Source organism: Silene latifolia, chromosome Y (assembly GCF_048544455.1).
Source record: "Silene latifolia isolate original U9 population chromosome Y, ASM4854445v1, whole genome shotgun sequence".
In the NCBI taxonomy this organism is placed as follows: Eukaryota; Viridiplantae; Streptophyta; class Magnoliopsida; order Caryophyllales; family Caryophyllaceae; genus Silene; species Silene latifolia.
This window is the reverse complement of record NC_133538.1, coordinates 458,851,612-458,874,184: the sequence shown is the minus strand read 5'-3', so window position 1 is coordinate 458,874,184 and position 22,573 is coordinate 458,851,612. Positions and strand designations below refer to the sequence as shown.

General features: G+C 36.8%; 1 protein-coding gene across 1 annotated transcript; it reads right to left on the bottom strand.

Annotated features, from left to right (window-relative positions):
- Positions 1-13,337: 13,337 nt before the first annotated feature.
- LOC141632871 (uncharacterized) lies at positions 13,338-14,948 on the bottom strand. Its single transcript, XM_074445375.1, has one exon. The coding sequence runs from the start codon at positions 14,946-14,948 to the stop codon at positions 13,338-13,340; it is 1,611 nt and encodes a 536-aa protein (XP_074301476.1).
- Positions 14,949-22,573: the final 7,625 nt, after the last annotated feature.

Genomic DNA, 22,573 nt, shown 5'->3' with positions numbered 1-22,573 from the left:
GAAATAATGTCATCTTCGAGAACAGGGAGGTCAACCCTTGGGTGGTGATACGACGGGTGGGTGATGTGGTGGCTGAGATGGAAGGGAGTGCATATGAGGTGATGAAGGGCCGTAGGAGGAAGGACTTGGGGACGGGGGCTGATGGGCTGAGGGGGTGGGAACCTGCTCCTAGGGGTCTCGTAAAAGTTAACGTCGACGCCGGGGTGAAGGAGGATGAAGGGGTAAGTCTGGGGCTAGTGTGTCGGGGAGAGAAGGGTGACGTGTTGTGGGGTGTCTCTATAGTGTAGGATCAGGCTTGGGAGCCACATGTAGCGGAAGCAGTCGCTGTTCTTGAAGGTCTGGAGGAAGCTCTACGGACAGGATACAGGGACGTGGTCCTCGAGAGCGATTGTCTACAGGTGGTGGAAGCTCTCAAAAAGAAATAAAGTATCTGGACGAAGCTGCTTTATGCTAGTTATCGAGGAAATTTTGCTGATTTGTAATTCTTTTAATCCTGTTATTTGGTCTTATTCTAGCCGTGTGAACAATTCTGTTGCTCACGCTTTAGCGCACATTTATCCTAGGAATATTGGTAGAATAGAGTGGTCAGATACGCTACCTCCGTCCGCGAACGATGCTGTTTTGTTTGATTTATCGTTATTAAAGTAAGCCTTCGGGTTTTCTTCTCAAAAAAAAAAAAGAAATTATAAATGTATTAGTATGAGTAACTTAGTCAATTTGTTGTTGGAGTTGGCATGGAGCCACTTTGTCGACAGGAGTTGACATTAGTAGTAGCTACTCCATATTTTGTAACTCGACACTCAATAGTGCTTCAAGAGACATAATATTACAAGTGGCCCGTGCATCGCACGGGCATTAAATCAAGTAAATATATATTTGAGGCTTTTTTCGAGCGACGTGGTAATCTCCAACTTTTTTAAAACACTTAATTAAATTATAAAATTAATTACTTATAAAATGGCCTTACGAAACGTTATTGTGAGACTATTTGATAATAGGGTAATTAGAAGTCGTGAAATATATAAAAGGATAATACATTACGATTTTTGAGGTACTTCGTACTAATATCATTAAAATTTGTACGAAGAGCAAAAAAATATAGTCCGTACGTATGTGTATGTAACTAAATTTATATGTCTTTTTTTTGGTCAACAAATTAGTATGACTATATAGATGCTTGCGAATTATTACTCCTTAACATCTAATAATCAAACGTTGAAAATTCTTAATAATCCATACAATGCAATACACTATTTCTATAATTATTTCGATAATCAATCAATCAATCAATATTAATATATATAACTAAATGAGGCTTTTTTTTCTAATTATACTATTAGCATTAGAATTAGGAGAAATTAATTATTTAAAATTTTTCTATTATAATTAGGAATAGAATTTTCCTATTAGAAATAGGAAATAAATTAATTATTTTACAATTTTACTATTAGAAATAGGAAATAAATTAACATTTTATTAAGACTTTTTTTCCTAATTATACTATTAGAATTAGGAGATAATAATTATTTAAAATTTTTCTATTCTAATTAGGAATATGATTTTCCTATTAGAAATGAGAATTAATTAATTATTTTACAATTTTATTATTAGAAAAAGGAAATAAATTACTTATCTACAATTTATTAATACTAAAAAATTATTCATTAGTATTTGTTCACTTTTTATTAAATTAAAGGGAAAAAAACTTTTAATATATTTATAATATCCAATTTTATGACAACTTCCGATTCAAAAAATGAGGTATTATGCGGCTAAAAGGCCCTAGTCCGAACTGGGTTGTGACAAATGTGCATGCATAATACGTACTACATGTAATTTACTCGTGTAAAAAGTAAAATGAACGCTGAAATATGCCCCTACGTCTTTTGTTATTGCTAATGTCATATTTAATTATACATAATACGAAGTTTATTTTTCAAATGTCATATGTATTTCTCCTACTAATTTTAAAGTTATTTCCCTCACAATACACTTCAACTTCTATTGATATAATTTATTATTATATTATTTACATTCATTTGTCATTATATAAAAGTATATTAATCAAAAATTAAATAAGATATTCACAAATTATTGATAAGTACAAAGTTTGATATCTATTTTTCAAGGAGTATTAAAAGATAAAGAAAGTTGCTGCTAATATGCGAATCGAAATATCATATTATGACAAATGAGTAAATGTTTTGAAAAACTTTATTGTGCGATTGTTTTACAATTTAAAGTAAAAATGGTACCACGAGTAATAAAATAGATTTGAATGAGGCTTGAAGGTAAATTAGATACACTTATTATAGAAATATGTATAAGGTTAAGATTCAATTCAAGCAACGATCAACATTAAAAAAAACGTCATGAGGAATATAATTTTTCTATTAGAAATAGGAAATAAATTACTCCCTCTGATGAGTCATAATTATATACAAATTTATGCCTCCCCTTAATTACTTTTGATACGGTTTTCGTGCTAGTTTATATCATTTACATGCCTTTTATGTTAAAATGTCGATACTTCCGCCTTTTTATGTTTAATGCAGGAATGATGCATTGGAGGAGCAAAGGAATGAAATGAGCATCACGGAGTGAGCATGAAGGGATACACGAAGCATGGCACGAGAATCCATAAGAATGAAGGAAGAGAAGTTAAGAAGAAAACACGAAGAAAAGAGCTTCTTATTACAAGTGCCTACTTTGAAGAGCCATATCTAGAGTTCTACAATAGATTTTCAAGTGATTCCAATTGGAGGTGAAAGCTTATCTTCTTAGCTTTCCAACGCCGCAAAAATCGCTTGTTTCTGACAAGTAACGAAGAAATGGCGGCCGTTTGAAGTTCAGTGCGCGAAGCAGGAAATTGGTGCCTCGATCGAGTCAACCTTGGCTCGATCGAGGAACTTCATGCTCGATCGAGTCACTCTCGACTCAATCGAGGAACCAACCTAATCACTAAATTTCGCAATGTCGAGAGTTGGGTGTTCTTGAACTTTGGTGCCTCGATCGAGTCACCCTTGGCTCGATCGAGGAACCTTCCAGTTTTATAATTCCCGCAACTTTCCTTAAGTCCGTTATGTATTGCTATAAATACCAAAACTCGTACCCTAGGTTATTTTATGCTTTATTTTCAGTAGGTTTAATATAGCTACCTTAGAAAACTCTCTAAAATACTTAGTTTAGTTTATTTATTGTTCTTACTTCCGGATCTAGCTATTTACGGTATTGTTCTTAATCTTTCCTTTATTATTAGTCAGTTATTTCATTGTTCATCTTTTATGCTTGCAATCATGTTTCTTATTATTGTTATTGTTGTTCTTCTTTCTATTATGCCTAGCTAAATCTCTTATCTAGGGTGAAAGGGGATCTAGGTTGTTAGAAAAGGGGTTACTTATGAATTGATTGTTAAATTGCTTTCTATTGTTGTTCAATTATCGTATTACTTCTAATTGATTAATTACTGATCAGAGTTAATTAATTAGTCTTGCATAAACTAGGATTTTCACCGACCGGGTTAAGACTAGTATAGGCCATGATAATTGAATAGAGATAATTTAATGATAGCGACCGCATGTTAAATTAGATCTAAAAGAAATATTAGAATCGACCGATCATATGACTTTCAACAATATAAATTGCTCAATCAATTAATTAAATCTCACCGTTGACGACTACCTAGTGAACCCGAATCCCTAGACTCTTTAATATTATTGTTATTCGTCTTTATTTACTCGTTATTAGTTGATTAGATAACAAACAAAACAAACCCCCAAAATTGGTTACCTTAAGACAGATTTAAATATAAACAAACTAGATAATCACCGCCTCCCTGTGGATTCGACCCTGACTTACCGCTAGCTATCTTGTTAGTAGTAGTATAGGATTTATTTTGATTAAGGTGATACGACTTTAGCTTTATCAAATTTGGCGCCGTTGCCGGGGAGGCAACAATTGTTCTGTTTGTTTCTGTTTATTTTTGTCTTTTGTTTCAGTGGAACTTTGGTTCCTTGAGACAGATTTTATCTTTTCTTGTTGTTTTCGTGTATGCCCAGGTCTAACAGTTAGAGATCCTACCGTTTGATCCCGAGCCAGAAAAGACTTTTCGCTACAGACGAAAATTTCAAAGAGAAGTAAGTCAAGTGGAAGACTTGAGTACACTTGACTACGAGCGGTATACTTTCGCAGAAGACTAGTCCTTAGAAGTGGACACACTTATTTCTGTAGCTGTGACTTCTACAACACTAAAGATGCCTACATTAGCAAGTCACTCCGAACCCACGGTTGATTCTATTCCTAAAGGCTTCAAGCTCCCTACCGCTGATAAGGGAACTTTTGAGATCAAGCCTTCTTACATAAGCTTGATAGAGAGGAATTTATTTGGAGGAAAAGCAGGAGAGGACCCCGCAAAACATATGGAGAAATTCGTTACTTATTGTTGTTCTATTCCTTTAACAACTGGGGTGTCTCAAGATCAGGTCAAGCAAACTCTCTTCCCTTTCTCTTTGAGAGATGATGCAGCTGAGTGGTTAAGGGACTTAGACATGGAGACCGACGCGATTACCAACTGGACTTCTCTAGCTCTTGCATTCTACAAGAGGTATTTTCCACCACAGAAAACTAATGCATTGAGAAGTCAGATTACAAGTTTTAAGCAGGGTCCTACTGAGGATTTTAATGAAGCTTGGATATGGTTCAAAAGACTAGTGCGCTCCGTCCCTCACCATGGATTTGAGATTTGGTTCCTTTGCAACCAGTTTTACAACGGGTTGTATGATGATCATAGAGCTTTACTTGATTCTGCTGCTAATGGGAGATTCCAAGATAACACTAATGACAGTAATGCTTGGAAATTGATTGATCAGATAGCTACTCACACAGCTGAGTATGGTAACCCCAGAGGAAGTAAGAGAGGAAGTGGCTCAGATAGTGCGGTCGCGGCACAGTTGGAGACTATATTGGCTCAAATAGCTGAATTAAAGACTACCCAATCCTTGGGTAAGCAAGAGATGGTTCATATGGTTCAACAAGAAGTGTCCTGCGAGAGATGTGGTATAGATGGCCACACTGCGGCCAAATGTATGAGTACTATTGAGCAAGTTCAGGCCTTCCAATCTTTCAAGCAAGGTACACTGTATTCTAATTTCTTTCAAGCTCCTTAACAAGGTACCTATAATATTCCTCCAAATCGTGGTAATCAGCCACAAGGAGGTTATCAAAGGCCAAATCAAGGAGGTTTTCAACAATTTCAACCTCCTCCTCAAGTTCCAAGTAATGAAGTATCGGAGTTAAAAGCTCTATTGCAACAAACTTTGATGATGCAGCAAAAGCAAACGGCTCAAATCTCCGAACTTATGGCTCATAATAAGATGTTGGATACTCAAGTTGCTCAAATGGCGGCTCAAAATCCATCAAAACAGTCCGGTCTTCCTCCTCAAGGTAAACAAGCTCATGAGCAAGTTAATACAATTTCTTTAAGGAGCGGTACTTCTTATAACGGTCCGGACATGCCCATTAAAGATGATGAAGCTCCATACATGCATCCTAAGGGGTTGGGAAATTTGGAGCTAATTGACGATGAAAAAGAAACTTGCAAAGATGAAACACGAGATTTGACGAAAAGCAAAAAAGACGAAGGATTTGAACTGCAGAGGTTCCTCGATCGAGTCAGCCCCGGCTCGATCGAGGAACCAGCGTGCTCGATCGAGTCACCTCTCGACTCGATCGAGGCACCTCTTCGACAGATGGCGGTGTTTCAAAAGTTGTTTCTAAGGTCAAGCCAGCCGAGCCCATAACTATTGCACTACCTTTTCCTCATCGACAACAAAAATCCAAGTGGATAAACGGTTTGGAAGGTTTATGGAGGTAGTAAAGAATCTTCAAGTGACGAGTGCCATTTCTTGAATTAGTAACTCAAGTGCGGCGTATGCTAAATTTTTAAGAGAAATCTTATCAAAGAAGCGGTCTTTTGATGAAGTGGAGACAGAGCATTTACTCGGGAGTGCGCGGCCGCATTACAAGCTAACTCACCACCAAAGCTTAAGGATCCAGGGAGTTTTTCTATTCCTTGTCATATTGGTAGTATAGCTATTGATAGAGCCCTTTGTGATTTAGGGGCTAGTGTTAGTGTCATGCCGTATTCAATTTGCAAAAAGTTAAATATGGGTCAACTCCGTATTACTAATATGACCTTACAAATGGCCGACAGATCTTTAAAGAAACCTATGGGTGTCTTAGAGGATGTGCCTGTTAGAGTAGGGAAGTATTTCATTCCAGTTGACTTTATTGTTATGGATATGGCTGAGGACTCTCAAGTACCCATCATTCTTGGTAGACCATTCCTTCACACTGCAGGAGCACTCATAGATGTTAGGGATGGTAGTCTGACACTAAGAGTCGGGGATGACACTATTAGATTTGTTCTTGATAATACTTTAAAACGTCCTCCTGATTTAAAAGCTTCTTGTCATATGATTAATGCTCTTGATCCTACTTTTGATGATTGTCTTGCTTTATGTTTTGATAGGAATCCATATGACGCCCCTACTGCTGCGTCATATCCATGGAGCAAGGAAGTGGATGAGATAGAGAAGCTGATTTATGGAGATGATCCTCCTCCTGAGATGGTTTACAGATGTGATGAGAATGTTGACATAGAAGCTGAATTAGATGCTTTGGATGCTGAAATTTTCAGAGAAGAGCGAGTTAGAGTTTTTGATGCAGCTTCTATGACGGACGAAGTGCCTTATCTCCTTCCTCAAGAGGATGACCTGAAGAACAATGACCATTGCTCTTATTTTACATTAGACTTTGAGTTTGATGAGCCAGGACATTTTTCATTGTTTTTATTCTTTGCTTGGACTATTTATTGGTGCTACTTATGTTTGTGTGTAGCACATGCGCTACTTTTTGATTTACTGTTACGAGCTTTAACTTGTATTGATTATGACTTGTGTGCGCATTTATTTTAAATGCAGGAAATCTGCTCGACAGGAAGGTTCCTCGATCGAGTGTCATGGGGCTCGATCGAGTCACCTCGTCTTTTTGGTCAATAACGTAGCCAGACGATGATAGGATTTGCGAGGATGATTATTTACCCCTGTTTTGCAGCTGGTTTGGGGGAATCATAAGCTCTTACCCGGTATTCTCTTCCCTTTTACCTTCTTTTATTGTATTATCTAGTTATTTCCCATTCTTTTTGTTAGTTGTGTCCTTTAGGTTGCTGGATTTTTGTGTGATTGCTATGCTGTAGGCGTCACAATGAGGACACTGTGACATTTAGGTTTGGGGGAGGGTCTTTTATTATGTTGTGTGCTTTTTATTTATGTTGTGTGCATTTATATAAAAAATCCATAAAAATTAAAAATTTTATAAAATACAAAAACATGTTTTTCCTTTGTTTTAGGTCGAGTCTTGGTGAATTGAATAACAATGATGTTAAATTGCATTGTTTTTGCATTTGAATCCCAAATAGTTGTCAATGTACATTGTTTTGACTCGTTAGCCATGAAAACAAAGCTCATAATTCAAGTCTTAACCATATTGACGTGCCTTATATTGATTAGATTTGACACAATTACGTTGGTAAACTACTTAAATTCTGAGGTCTATAGAGCTTCCTAGGCCAGGAACATCAATAAACTGGTCTCATTGTCAATTAGGCTTGAGTGTGGTTTCTCCTTGTGGAATGTGTAATATCAAACTGCATAAGTGTGACATTGATTTCTTGATACTTCTATTGCTTTCATTTGACTAAGTACATGTGGATAGGTGTTCTTACCGTTCAAATAAGCCTTACATTACCTTTTGTTAGCCCGTTTGAACCCTTGTAGCCAATATTAATTACATCCTATGAGCTACAATCCAAGAATTTGCCTACCTTTTTCGGTGATGATCATGATTGCTTGTTTATCATGTCTATTTTGCTATTATGGTTGGGTTGGGACTTATTGTTGTCATGTGGGTATAGCAAAATACTTTTAGCGATTGTGTTGTATCCTTGTGTTGGAAAAAAGAAAAATATGAAGCAAAAGAAAAAAAAAAGAAAAAATAAGAAAAAGGAAAAAAAAAAAGAGGAAAAAATCGAAAAATAGAAAAAGAGGAAAGAAAAGAAAAGAGATTGCTTCATTTGGTTTTGTCAAGGATCAAAAGGATGGTTGTTAGAGTCTAATGCATAATTGGAGAGTAATTTATTAGCTCTCATATGTTGTAAAGTTGAGATCATTTCTCTAAGTTGGGTTCATTTATTATCAAAGATTTGGTTTTTGTTTTGGTTAGCGCTGCGACTACCGTCTTAGCTCCACATATCCATAACGTGCTTTGGCACAAACCATTTCTATCCTTTTCACCCATTTGCCACCCTTATTGTCCTTGATACATGTACTTTTGTCTACATATGTGATTGCATATTAGTTGGGGAAATCTCTATCACATTAGATTGCATGCATGTTTCATAAGTTGAGTGAGTGTTTCTACTTCTTTCTATCATCACATATAACTCACCCTATATACATATGAGTGCATGAGTGACATCCGCGAGAATCCGACTAATTTGTCTTGCAAGATCGAAAGGTATTTGGCATTTGTATCTAGTATGGTGACTTGAGACTTGAGTTACGTTCTCTATTTCCCGTACCTTTGAATTTGTTTTATTGGTACACTTTAGTCATTACTTTGTTACAGATATGGATAGCTTGGGATTTGTATGTGCATTAAACATTAGCTCTGAGTCGTTTATTCGCCATTTGTATGATTGCCTTTTGTATTGTGTGTTGCTTTGCTTGAGGACAAGCAAAGAGATGGTTTGGGGGAGTTTGATGAGTCATAATTATATACATATTTATGCCTCCCCTTAATTACTTTTGATACGGTTTTCGTGCTAGTTTATATCATTTACATGCCTTTTATGTTAAAATGTCGATACTTCCGCCTTTTTATGTTTAATGCAGGAATGATGCATTGGAGGAGCAAAGGAATGAAATGAGCATCACGGAGTGAGCATGAAGGGATACACGAAGCATGGCACGAGAATCCATAAGAATGAAGGAAGAGAAGTTAAGAAGAAAACACGAAGAAAAGAGCTTCTTATTACAAGTGCTTACTTTGAAGCGCCATATCTCGAGTTCTACAATAGATTTTCAAGTGATTCCAATTGGAGGTGAAAGCTTATCTTCGTAGCTTTCCAACGCCGCAAAAATCGCTTGTTTCTGACAAGTAACGAAGAAATGGCGGCCGTTTGAAGTTCAGTGCGCGAAGCAGGAAATTGGTGCCTCGATCGAGTCAACCTTGGCTCGATCGAGGAAGTTCATGCTCGATCGAGTCACTCTCGACTCAATCGAGGAACCAACCTAATCACTAAATTTCGCAATGTCGAGAGTTGGGTGTTCTTGAACTTTGGTGCCTCGATCGAGTCACCCTTGGCTCGATCGAGGAACCTTCCAGTTTTATAATTCCCGCAACTTTCCTTAAGTCCGTTATGTATTGCTATAAATACCAAAACTCGTACCCTAGGTTATTTTATGCTTTATTTTCAGTAGGTTTAATATAGCTACCTTAGAAAACTCTCTAAAATACTTAGTTTAGTTTATTTATTGTTCTTACTTCCGGATCTAGCTATTTACGGTATTGTTCTTAATCTTTCCTTTATTATTAGTCATTTATTTCATTGTTCATCTTTTATGCTTGCAATCATGTTTCTTATTATTGTTATTGTTGTTCTTCTTTCTATTATGCCTAGCTAAATCTCTTATCTAGGGTGAAAGGGGATCTAGGTTGTTAGAAAAGGGGTTACTTATGAATTGATTGTTAAATTGCTTTCTATTGTTGTTCAATTATCGTATTACTTCTAATTGATTAATTACTGATCAGAGTTAATTAATTAGTCTTGCATAAACTAGGATTTTCACCGACCGGGTTAAGACTAGTATAGGCCATGATAATTGAATAGAGATAATTTAATGATAGCGACCGCATGTTAAATTAGATCTAAAAGAAATATTAGAATCGACCGATCATATGACTTTCAACAATATAAATTGCTCAATCAATTAATTAAATCTCACCGTTGACGACTACCTAGTGAACCCGAATCCCTAGACTCTTTAATATTATTGTTATTCGTCTTTATTTACTCGTTATTAGTTGATTAGATAACAAACAAAACAAACCCCCAAAATTGGTTACCTTAAGACAGATTTAAATATAAACAAACTAGATAATCACCGCCTCCCTGTGGATTCGACCCTGACTTACCGCTAGCTATCTTGTTAGTAGTAGTATAGGATTTATTTTGATTAAGGTGATACGACTTTAGCTTTATCACCCTCCCATCCAGACCAAAGGTTACAGGTGTTTTTTGGAACTATTCATGGTCGTAGGGAATATTTGATATTATTCTTAATCTGTAAGACAAAATATAGTCATGTGAGATCTTGTTTGATTTATCGTCATGAATGCTATAAGAATATCAAGTTTTTATAATTTTTAATAATGTGTAACTAAAGATATGCACGTTACAAAACGTGCCTCGACAAGTGTGATAAAGCAACTGTAACCTTTGGTCTGGATAGGAGGGAGTAATTATTTTACAATTTTCCTATTAGAAATAGGAAATAAATTAACAATTTATTAAGACTTTTTTTCCTAATTATACTATTAGAATTAGGAGATAATAATTATTTAAAATCAATCAAGATCTATCTATAATATTAAAGAAAGCTTTTTTCGAGCAATATTAGAGTCTTCAACCTTTGTCAAACACCTCAGTAAATAAAATAAATATAGATAATGCTAAATAATTGTAACTATATCAAATCAATTAATAATAAAAAAAATATATCACCCGTTTATCACAAACTAATAATCATTCTTCAGTGTATAGCAAGTGTACATATACTCAAACTCTATTATTATTTTTTAGTTGCACCCATAATCAAACTCTATTATTTTTTTTTTTTTTTTGAAAAATCCTAAAGTAGGATTATATTCTCATAGATAAATCGGTCTTAGCAACTTCATCGATGTGACGAGGGATCGACCCGCCATCGATGAACCTACTATCACCCACAATACAAGAATGAGCGAGCATATGGGCTGCTCGGTTATAAGTTCTACGAATATAAGACCATGCTACGGAGATAAAATCTCTACACAAATTTAAGATATTACTAATAACCATATGAAAATCACTTCGCCCAGACTGACGACACTGAAGGGCTGCAATAACCGTCTTGCAATCACTCTCCACACGAACGCTAGAGTGCTTCATTCTCTGAGCTTGTCGAAGCGCAATGAGAACCGCCTCAGCCTCCGCCACTCTTGCCTCAAACTCCTCCCTACGACGCCCTTCCGTACCCATAACAAACTCCCCTTCTCATCCCTACAAATCGCACCCAAACCCATTCCTTCACCCTCCTTGACACCCGCATCCACACTGATGCAGACCTCCCCCGGCACCACTCTCCTATCCCGCACTCCACGCTCCCTTCCCCTGAAGCTTCCTGGCTCCACCACATCCCGCTTCTCTTCTCCATTCTCCTCACTCTCCAACTCACCCATAATTCCCTTCACTCGCAGCACCACGTCTTCCACCCGTGCCCCCTATTCTCAAATACTACCTTATTACGCATCTCCCAAATCGCCCATACACCCGTAATGAACACCTCAACATCCTCCCCATCGAGCTCTTCCAAAACATCCCCCACCCATTCCCTCACGTTCTCATAGCCCCAAACCGGTCTCAACTCCACTCCTAACCCTTCCCACACCCCAGCCGTATATCCACATCCTCCCGCAACATGGAGGCAGTTCTCGACATCATTCAAGCAAACCGGGCAAGTAACATCAACCTGCGACATTCGTGTAGCTAAATTCCATTTCGTAGCAATCGCCTCCCTAAAAAACTGCCAGAAGAAAATTTTAACCCGCGGCAACGTTCGAGACCGCCAAATTTTCTTCCATAACCATCCACTCTGAGCTCCATCCGACTGTCCCTCTTCAATACCATAATCACCCATCAACGCCTTATAAGCAGACTTTACCGTATACACCCCATCCTTCTCCAAATCCCACATCCACTCGTCCTCCTCCCCATTCCCACCAACTCTAGTATTCAGAATACGTTGATGCTCAAACGGGTGAAAGAACTGACGTACTTTAGACATATCCCATGCACTACCTTCCACATTCAGCAGCTCCGCAACCAAAAGCCCGTCATCACTTGACCCGGCGGTGAAAGAACCATCCGCGACTCCGTCTTAGCAATCCATGGGTCATACCAAACCCGAGTGCTCAAACCATTACCAATACGCCTTCGTAACCCAACCATAAGGGCCTCCTTTGCCTCATAAATACCTCTCCAAGTGCAACTCGGATTTGTACCAAGCTCGGCCTTCATAAACGATTTATTAGGGAAATATTTACCCCACAAAACGCGAACCATCAAGCATTCACGGTCAGTGATCATTCTCCAGGCCTGCTTTCCCAACAGAGCCAAATTAAATTCAGCAAAGCTTCGAAAACCCAACCCACCCAGACACTTCGGCTGACATAACTTTGTCCACGCAACCCATGGTATCTTTCTCCTACCATTTTCCAAGCCCCACCAGAACCGAGAAACTAATGATCGAAGTTCATCACAAAAATTAGAAGGAAGCTTGAAGACACTCAAAGCATAGGTTGGAATCGATTGGGCGACAGCCTTTATCAAAACATCCTTCCCTGCCTTCGAAAATAGCATACCCTTCCATCCTTGTAATTTACGACACAATTTATCTCTAATCACTCGATTAACAACCTGTTTAGAATGACCCACCACAGTCGGAAGCCCTAAATATTTGTCGTGCTCATCTACAGCTCGAACTCCTAACCAGCCCGCAACTTGCTCTCTCCTCGCAGCCTTAGTACATTTACTGAAGGAAACAGTAGTTTTGTTATAGTTCACAAGCTGTCCTGACGCTTCCTCATACATATCAAGAATCCCCTTAACCTTCCGGACTTCCGCTTCCCTAGCTCGAACAAATAAAATACTATCGTCTGCAAACAACAAATGTGTGACCGTAGGTCCAGCCGACGCCACTCTTATCCCCCTAATAGAACCATCCTCAGCAGCTTTGCGAAGCTGTCCTGACAAGACCTCCGCACACAAAATAAAAAGGTAAGGTGAAATAGGATCACCTTGTCTAATCCCACGGCTTGGTTGAAATTCTTCAGTAAGCATACCATTCACCCTGATAGAAAAAGTAACCGTTGAGACACACTTCATCACATTATCAACCCATCCAGCCGCAAACCCCATCCTGCGCAACACCCGCTCTAAAAAATACCATTCAACTCTATCATACGCCTTTGCCATATCCAACTTTAAAGCCATATGGCCATTCTCCAGTCCTATTATTCTTCATCTGGTGAAACAACTCAAAAGCGACCAAAATATTATCCGAAATCAATCTGCCCGGGGTGAAAGCAGATTGATTGTCAGTAACAATACGACCAAGGAAGCCTTTAATCCTATTAGCAAGAACTTTAGACACCAACTTATATACAACATTGCAAAGGCTAATAGGCCTAAAATCAACAATCTTATCCGGCGCCTTCTTCTTCGGTATTAGAACAATCTGAGTTCTGTTCAGGCCAGGCGGAAACGGCTGACCCCGAAGAATAAGTAACACCGTCCTAATCACCAATGGACCAACAATATGCCAATATGTTTGATAAAATAAAGCATTCATACCGTCAAGTCCTGGGGATTTAAGCGGATGCATCTGGTTGAGCGCCATAACAATCTCCTCCTCTCTGTAATCCGCGATTAGAGAATCATTCATTTCAGGTGTCACACGATCAGCTACCACATCGAGAATATTTTCATCCACCCTAGTACCATTCGATGAGAACAACTGCTCAAAATAGTCCTTCGCAACATTAGCAACAGCCGCTGTACCTTCATGAACACCACCATGATCATCCAAAAGCTGAGTAATGTGATTTTTCTTTTTTCGTTGATCAGCTTTACGATGAAAAAAAGTAGTGTTTTTGTCACCATCCTTAAGCCATAAGGCCCTCGACCTCTGACGCCAAAAAATCTCCTCTTGTCGCAATAAAGTCGCTATTTCTTTCATCAATTTCTTCCTTTCATTAAGTACTCTCCTCGACCGACAGCCCTCATTGATACGTTTGAGCCGTCTCCTCTTAGCATGTAAGTCACGCAAAATTTTACCAATACTAACACCTTTCCACTCTTGCAGCTGCCTAGCACAATCCGAAATAGCATCAACCAACTCCCCACTCCCATTAGTCCAAGCTTCCCGGATAGCATCCTCACATCCATCCTCCCCTACCCAGACCTGCTCAAACCGAAAAATCCGACCACCCCTCCCTTCCCTATCCACCCGCGGCTGTAATACCACCTTTATAGGAGCATGATCCGACCATTCTCTATCCATGTGAATCAACTTCGCTCTTGGAAACATATCGAACCATCTATCATTTGCCATAGCTCGATCAATTCTTGATTGCCGATTATCACTATCCACCTGACCATTATCGTAGGTAAATTCATATCCCTCAAAACCAACATCTCGAAGCCCACAATCATCAACAGCGTCTCGAAAGTTATTCATCTGCCACTGGGGTCGTACACCCCCTTTCATTTCCGTACCATAAAGTATCTCATTGAAATCCCCGATACACAACCAAGGAACATCCCCACTATTCGCACCAAGGACCCGAAGCAACTCCCAAGACAAGTGTCTATCACTCACCATTGGCCACCCATAGAAACCAGTCACACGCCAGACCCCAGCATCCCCCCCAATCTCGAAGTCCATATAATGAACAGAAGCAGAAAGAAAAACACAACTAACCGCCTTGCGCCACAAGAACGCCAGACCCCCAGCCCTACCAACACTATCAACTTCCATGCCCTCATACTCAGTCAGACATAACCTCATCCTTCTCAACTCACTCCCACTCAGTTTGGTCTCGCATAAAAAGACCAAATCCGGGGCCTCTCTCCGTAATAAATTACGGAGGCCGCCTACTGCATCGGGGTTGCCCAGCCCCCTGCAGTTAAGGCTCAGTATTTTCATGATGCCCAGCGGGGTTGAGTCGTCTCAACCTCCGCCTCAGGTATAGAAGCACCCCTGCTTAGTTTTAATTTCTTCGACTCCGCACCTTCAAGAAAATCGACCCCCTCTCCAGCACACACCACACTATCCAGTCTCGCCTCCTTAACTTTTTCCCAACTCCTCTTCCCCACAGCCACACCCACCGTAGCAACACCCTCCTGTACTCCTGCCACCCTAGGAACCCGCGTCCACTTCGCACTCTTTTCAAGTATCACCGTGCCACCCCCCTTCGCACTTATCTCCACAGCAGTTCCAACACTCCCCACTTCGACCCCACTCCCTATACTTCCCTTCTCCTGAATCATACAAACGCCCACCTCTGGAACAACAACCTGTTCTGACCCATCCCCTTCAACCACCTCAACTCCCATCTCCTTCGCACCAACCCCCTGTTCCCAACGTAGCCCATCACCCTTTCCAAACGCCTCATCCTCCACTACACTACTAACCACCATCTGACCCTTTAGCCGTCCCTGTCCTCCTCCCACTCTACGCGATAACGCAATCCTCTGCAATTTCTCTATCATCTCCTGCTCACACCGTTTATATTCCTCTTCGAATTCAGGCCGTAAGTCCCTACTCGTTTTCCTTCCTTCAGACACACCCACCTTGCCCCCCTTCCATGGCGATGCCCGAAGACTCTCCCCATACTTCAGGTCGTCTTCCCTATATGGCCCCTTAACACAGTCCTTTTGTCCATGTCCCAAAATCCCGCACCCATAGCAGAATATAGGCAACTTTTCGCACTTAACAGCAAACGAAGTAATCTTACCACTAGGTAAGCGAATATCAGTCGAAGCATGAAGAGGCTTGCGTACATCGTGTAAAATTCGCACCCTTACTGCGCTTTCAATTTCCGGGTACACAACCTCATCAACGGCCACAAATTTCCCTAGATGGTCCCCCAACCGTCTTAAATTGCTCTCATTCAACCTGCCCTTCAAAGGAAAATCATAAATACGAGCCCAAATTGGAAGATAGAAAAGTGGAATATCCGTCATCTTCCCCTCCAAATTGGGCTCCTGAAAGCACCAAACGAACTTGTCAAAGTGCCAAGGTTGCCCTTCGATAACCTTCAATTTGTCTCGTTCATCAGTAAATCGAAAGACAAAAATTCGCTCCTTAGCATCCAGCACGTTTCCCATAACCTTTCCTACCGGATTCCATATTCTCAACATCGTGTCGATAGCGCCGCGCGCGCAAGAATATTCTTCGATGTCCAAATCTTCCCAACAAGAACTAATTGATCGCTCCCGCACCGTATCCTCTCCCTCAACGTCCCAGTCAAACACTGCCTCGCCACCCCTCACACCCTCCTCCACCACCTCCTTACCCTTACTGCACGCTCCTCGCTCCATCCAGGAGTTACCAACCGACCCCATTAGCCAACTCCAAAACTCAAGCGTATCGAAACCCTAATAAAACGACAGTCCAACAGAAACAAGAACTAAACGAAGCAAACCTACGAACACGACGTAGATAGCAACCTTAAACCAGAAAAGGATGAGACGGAGATTAACTAGGACAAGACTTCCATAGAAACCCTAGGAAGAGAGGAAAAAGTAGTTATAGTATATTTGATATGTAATATTATTAGTTAGTGTATATATAAACCCTGCGATCAATATTATTATCCTTTGAATGTTCCCCCTCCCCAAAAATTGAGTATGACTAATTTTTGTTTTAATGCATCGTGTTAATATTTGTCATAGTGAATATATATTTTTTATGCAATGAGATCTAATTATGTACTCTTTTATGATTTTTCAGGAAACAATGAAGGAAAATGAACATCGGTATTGAATCATTGCCAAATCAACAATAATATCAGTAGTTTTTACTGTGTATTTACCATGTCAATGTTATTAACGGTAAGTCGGTAATTATATCTTCTTCTTAAGAAAATCTTTTCAATTTTATGGATTGTATATTAAAGTCTAACTAATACGCATAGGTTTTTTAGGCGATCTGATCAGATGTTTTGGTGTTTAATTTAAATGTGTATGTCTCTTATTGTAGAATTGGAATTGTTTAATTAACTTTTTTTTTTTAGAAATTTTTTTGAGATAGATGATATTCTTACTATAATCTCTTAGATTATGATGATGAGTTTTGTCGATCGTAGCAAGATGATACGTTTTTTTAGTACAATAGTGCCCCGATATTTTTTAAAAGTAAAGAAATAAAATATAAAGCTTGACAATATTTTATGGTGCACAAGTCTATGGAGTGTACTAATGATGCAATTTTTCTAATACAAATCTTTTACATCCGTATATGATAATGGCTGAACTGGAGTGCATCTTATCATCTTAGTATTGTTCAGTGATCCACACTATGCACTTGCAATTATATACTCCCTTTGTTCCAATTATTTGTTTTGCCCTTTTGATTTCGTCCCAATTATTTGTTTCGCCTTTGATTAAATAATTGGGAAGAAGGGAGTATATGTCGTGGACAAGTGCCTATTAAAAGTTTTGTATACATCGCATAAAGAAAAAGAGGTTGATCATTATATTGTATAAAAACTATGCATGGAGAGATCAGATGGAGTAGTTGGTTTCCAATTCTAACTCTATATGTAATACGTAAATATAATATTTTGTAGATTAGTTATGATAATGGATAATATAGTTTTACCCATAATTATCCGTAATTTAATAACCTTATGAGGAATTGTCGGTTAGTAGATGGGTTATTGTACGTCATTGTTGGTGTGAAAAAACTATTGTAAACCAATTTTTATATTTATGTACTTTTAATGTTGGAAGAATCAATATCTCTCGAAAGTATTTTGCGAAAGTGATATGTATTTTCATTTTTATTCAATTAATTACTCATTATATGATGGCCGTCATTTTTAATGAGAATCAAACAAAGTATAAGCTCATCGAGAAATTATTTAGTATACCATATCATCGTACTCAATCAATAAGAAAATTGGATGACGATATTTTTCACAATTAACAAATTAAAGATAATCTAAGTAAAAATTAAAGGGAAATGATAAATACAGTCTTTAGCGTACACGATAATATAGTATTTAGAATTTTTCTTGATGTAATAACTCCCTTACCCCAATACTAATTAAAATTTGTTTATATAAACTAGACTATATTGTAAGGAGTGCCTCACATCAACCAAAACTCACTATATACGGAGTATATTCTTATGAATATATTATTCAAGATTAATTTTAGAAATTTAGTATTTGCTTAGTTAGATTTTGGTTGTTCGATCTCATACGGCCAAGTTATTGATTACCAACCCAATCATCACATATCGTTCAAAAAAATCGTTCAAAAAAATTACAAATACAATAAATATATAATGTAGGAGTGACGTTATTGGTGTTGTTTGAATAACCTGATTTCGTAGTAGTTTCAAACAATATTACACCGGAGATTATGTCCAAGGGACTATGTAAAGACAGCACTACTTCAAATAGATCATCCCCAAGAAAATATATCCCATACTCCGTATAATTTTCGGATCGTTTTTCTTATGAGATGAGAGTTCGAGGATTATCTAAGCGTACTAGAAATACGAACTGAATGCTACGTATAGCACGACATGTACCTACTTGAACATATTTTTTCCAGTTTAATTTCAACCTTCTTTCGTTCATTTTAGTTTTACTCAACTCCGTTTACTTCAGTTTTATCCCGCTCAATTTAGCTCAACTCCATAAAATTTAACTCAACTCAATTATAGTTATACTCTATATCTTTACTATCATTATAACCACCATTGTCATTCGTCATTATCATTATTTTATGCTCGATTCAGTTCAATTCAATTAATTTCAGCTTCGTTCAGTTCATCTACCTTTAATAATTTAGTTTAGTTTAAGTTAATTAGTTTTGTTTACTACCGCCATAAAAAATGGCGTGAATACTAAAATTATACCATTTCCACATCAGAAATTACTTAGTGGCTCGTGCATCGCACGGGCATTAAATCTAGTATATAACCAAATGAGGCTTTTTTTTCTAATTATACTATTAGCATTAGAATTAGGAGATAATTAATTATTTACAATTTTTCTATTATAATTAGGAATATAATTTTCCTATTAGAAATGAGAATTAATTAATTATTTTACAACTTTTCTATTAGAAATAGGAAATAAATTAACAATTTATTAAGGCTTTTTTTTCCTAATTATACTATTAGCATTAGAATTAGGAGATAATAATTATTTAAATTTTTTCTATTATAGTTAGGAATATGATTTTCCTATTAGAAATGAGAATTAACAAATTATTTTACAATTTTATTATTAGAAACAGAAAAAAATTAATTATCTACAATTTATTTATATTAAAAAAATTATTCATTAGTATTTGTTCACTTTTTTATTAAATTAGAAAGAAAAAAAACATCTGATATATTTATAATATCCAATTTTATAACAACTTTCGATTAAAAAAATGAGGTATTATGAGGCTAAAAGGCCCTTGGCCGAACTGGGTTGTGACAAATGTGCATGCATAATACATACTACATGGAATCTACTCATGTAAAGAGTAAAATGAACGATGAAATATACCCCTACGTCTTTTGTTATTGCTAATGTCATATTTAATTATACATAATATGAAGTTTATTTTTCAAATGTCATATGTATTTCTCCTACTAATTTTAAAGTTATTTCCCTCACAATACAGTTTAACTTCTATTGATAATTTATTATTATATTATTTACATTCATTTGTCATTATATAAAAGTATATTAATCAAAATTTAAATAAGACATTCACAAATTATTGATAAGTACAAAGTTTGATATCTATTTTTCAAGGAGTATTAAAAGATAAGAAAGTTGCTGCTAATTTGCGAATCGAAATATCATATTATGACAAATGAGTAAATGTTTTGAAAAACTTTACTGTGCGATTGTTTTACAATTTAAAGTAAAAATGGTACCACGAGTAATAAAATAGATTTGAATGAGGCTTGAAGGTAAATTAGATACACATATTATAGAAATATGTATAAGGTTAAGATTCAATTCAAGGAACGATCAACATTAAAAAAGGGTAAGAGTAGTCTTTCCCTAACATAGTGAAGACCGTCTCTATCAAGCTTTTCTTCTGACAAATTTACATGTATAAAAAACAATACTATTCAATTATATGGAGCAAACTAATTATTGTTGATGCTATATATTGTTTTATTTTGTTCTTGTGTAAATTGAGCACATCATCACTATAATTTAGGGAGAGATACGAATTGGGGAAAGGCGAGGCATATTCGTCATGCATAATACGATGCTTTAACCACCTTTAGGCAAAAATATAAAAATAAATGAAAAAATTTAAACCTAAAAGGGGTCACGTACTTGCCAAATCTTCTATAGTTCTCTCCGCATTAATATTCTCATGAAATTTATGACATTTATTTCATATTAATAAAAAAAAAAAGATTATACTACTTCGTACGGTTTGTGATTTATAACTTTTAGCGAACTTATTTGAACTTGCTTAAATTTATATATTTTAAGTGAAGAATATTAATTATAAATATGAAGAATACTAATTATAAATATGATAAAGATAAAGTTTCATCTTTAATTTCCTCAGAGATAAAAAAAAAAAAACTCAATTTTTATTTTCCTATAATATATTAATTAAAGGTCATAATGTAAAACAGGAAATTACACCACAATCTACTATTTCAATATGTCGATGATCAACACTCAAAATAGCACATTTGTTATTTAAATCGTGTAAAAACTCTCTAAATTCTTAAAAAAATGTGAAATCTGTCATTATCAAACAAAACCTAAGTTTCTGCATTTTTTTTTTTGTCATGTTCAACTTAATCTTTACGGGATGTAAAAATGATGAAGTTCAAAAAGTAGCGATTAGTTTTCTGTTAGTTTGATGGACTTTTAAAGAGAGAGAGACGAAATCTTTGCATTTTAGACCGTTTTATGTGTGAACCGAAAGGATTATGTAGTGGGCTAAAGGTTGTTTCGAGTGGGAATGAGGTTGATTGCGACGAGTTGGTTGACTAAAGTTTTATTTTGCGCGTAAATTAGGGGGGTGGAGGGAGGGTGCATTTGTAAAGGGTGATGAGTTTAACGAGGATAGTACTGATAGTAAATAAGTTTATTTATCAGCAAAATATCGCTTGCATTAAAACATATAGGTAACATGAATAATAATTAGAAACCTCAAAAGATCATACTGATAAACTTAATCTTGATCCCATCAATCCAAATTAAAGTAAAATCGTAATTCTAACAACAATGTCGGGAGCAAGGGTTAGTTTCCATTGGATTGTAGATTTTTCTAGAAGTAGGAGTTTAGTTTTTCACTTGGTTGGATAAATTTGAGAGAAGTTTCGAAGATAAGGATCGATCTTTCAAGAGATGAGATTGTTTTAGATCATGTGTGTGAATAGGGAATAAAAATAGGGGTCTGCGTGAAGAATTTTGTTTCAAATGAGAAGATGGGGGCCAAGACTATTGTTATAGGGGGTGTCATAAGCAGCCCCAACCATGTAGTATTGCGTTGGAATTTGGTTCACATTCAAAGGTACGTCTATAGTTAGACCGGGAGATATAACATTTAACTACCTATAAATGTTTTTACGTAACTACCATTTGACCCAACAATGATTAAATTATGGTTGTTACTCTAAATAATGAAATTTGTTGCATCATTGAGTTGATTATGCAAAGTAGATATTATTGTTTTTCATGACCAATTGAATAACAAACAGGTATTAATGAACAAAATCTAAAAACTCTCAGTCTCAAGTATCATATATATAAACTTCATATTGGTTTTATTTTCCTAAAAAAACAACATTGTCAAGAGCAAGTGTTAGTTTTCATTGGATGGTGGATTTTTCTAGAAGTTGGGATTTAGTTTTTCACTTGGTTGGATAAATTTGAGATAAGTTTCGGAGACAAGGATCGATCTTTCAAGGGATGAGATTGTTTTAGATCATGTGTGTGAATAGGGAAGAAAAATAGGGGTCTGCGTGAAAGATTTTGTTTCAAATGAGAAGATGGGGGTCAAGACTATTGTTATAGAGAAAGGGGGGCGGGGGGGGGGGGGGGGGGCATAGGCGAGGCCTAGCCATGTAGTATTGCGTCGTAATTTGGTTCACATTCAAACGTACTTCTATAGTTTCACCGGGAGATATAACATTCTAACTACCTCTAAATGTTTTTACATAATTACAATTTGATACAGCAATGATTAAATTATGGTTGTTATTCGAAAGGATATTTGTTGCATCATTGAGTTGACTATGCAGAGTAGATATTATTGTTTTCCTTGACCAATTGAAAAACAAACAGGTATTGATGAACAAATTCTAAAAACTATCAGTCCAAGTATCATATATATATATATATATATATATATATATATATATATATATATATATATATATATATATATATATATAGGAATGGGATCATGTGAGGA

Coding starts and splice junctions, on each gene's coding strand:
- LOC141632871 (XM_074445375.1), bottom strand. CDS start 14,948: ATGAGGTTATGTCTGACTGAGTATGAGGGCATGGAAGTTGATAGTGTT.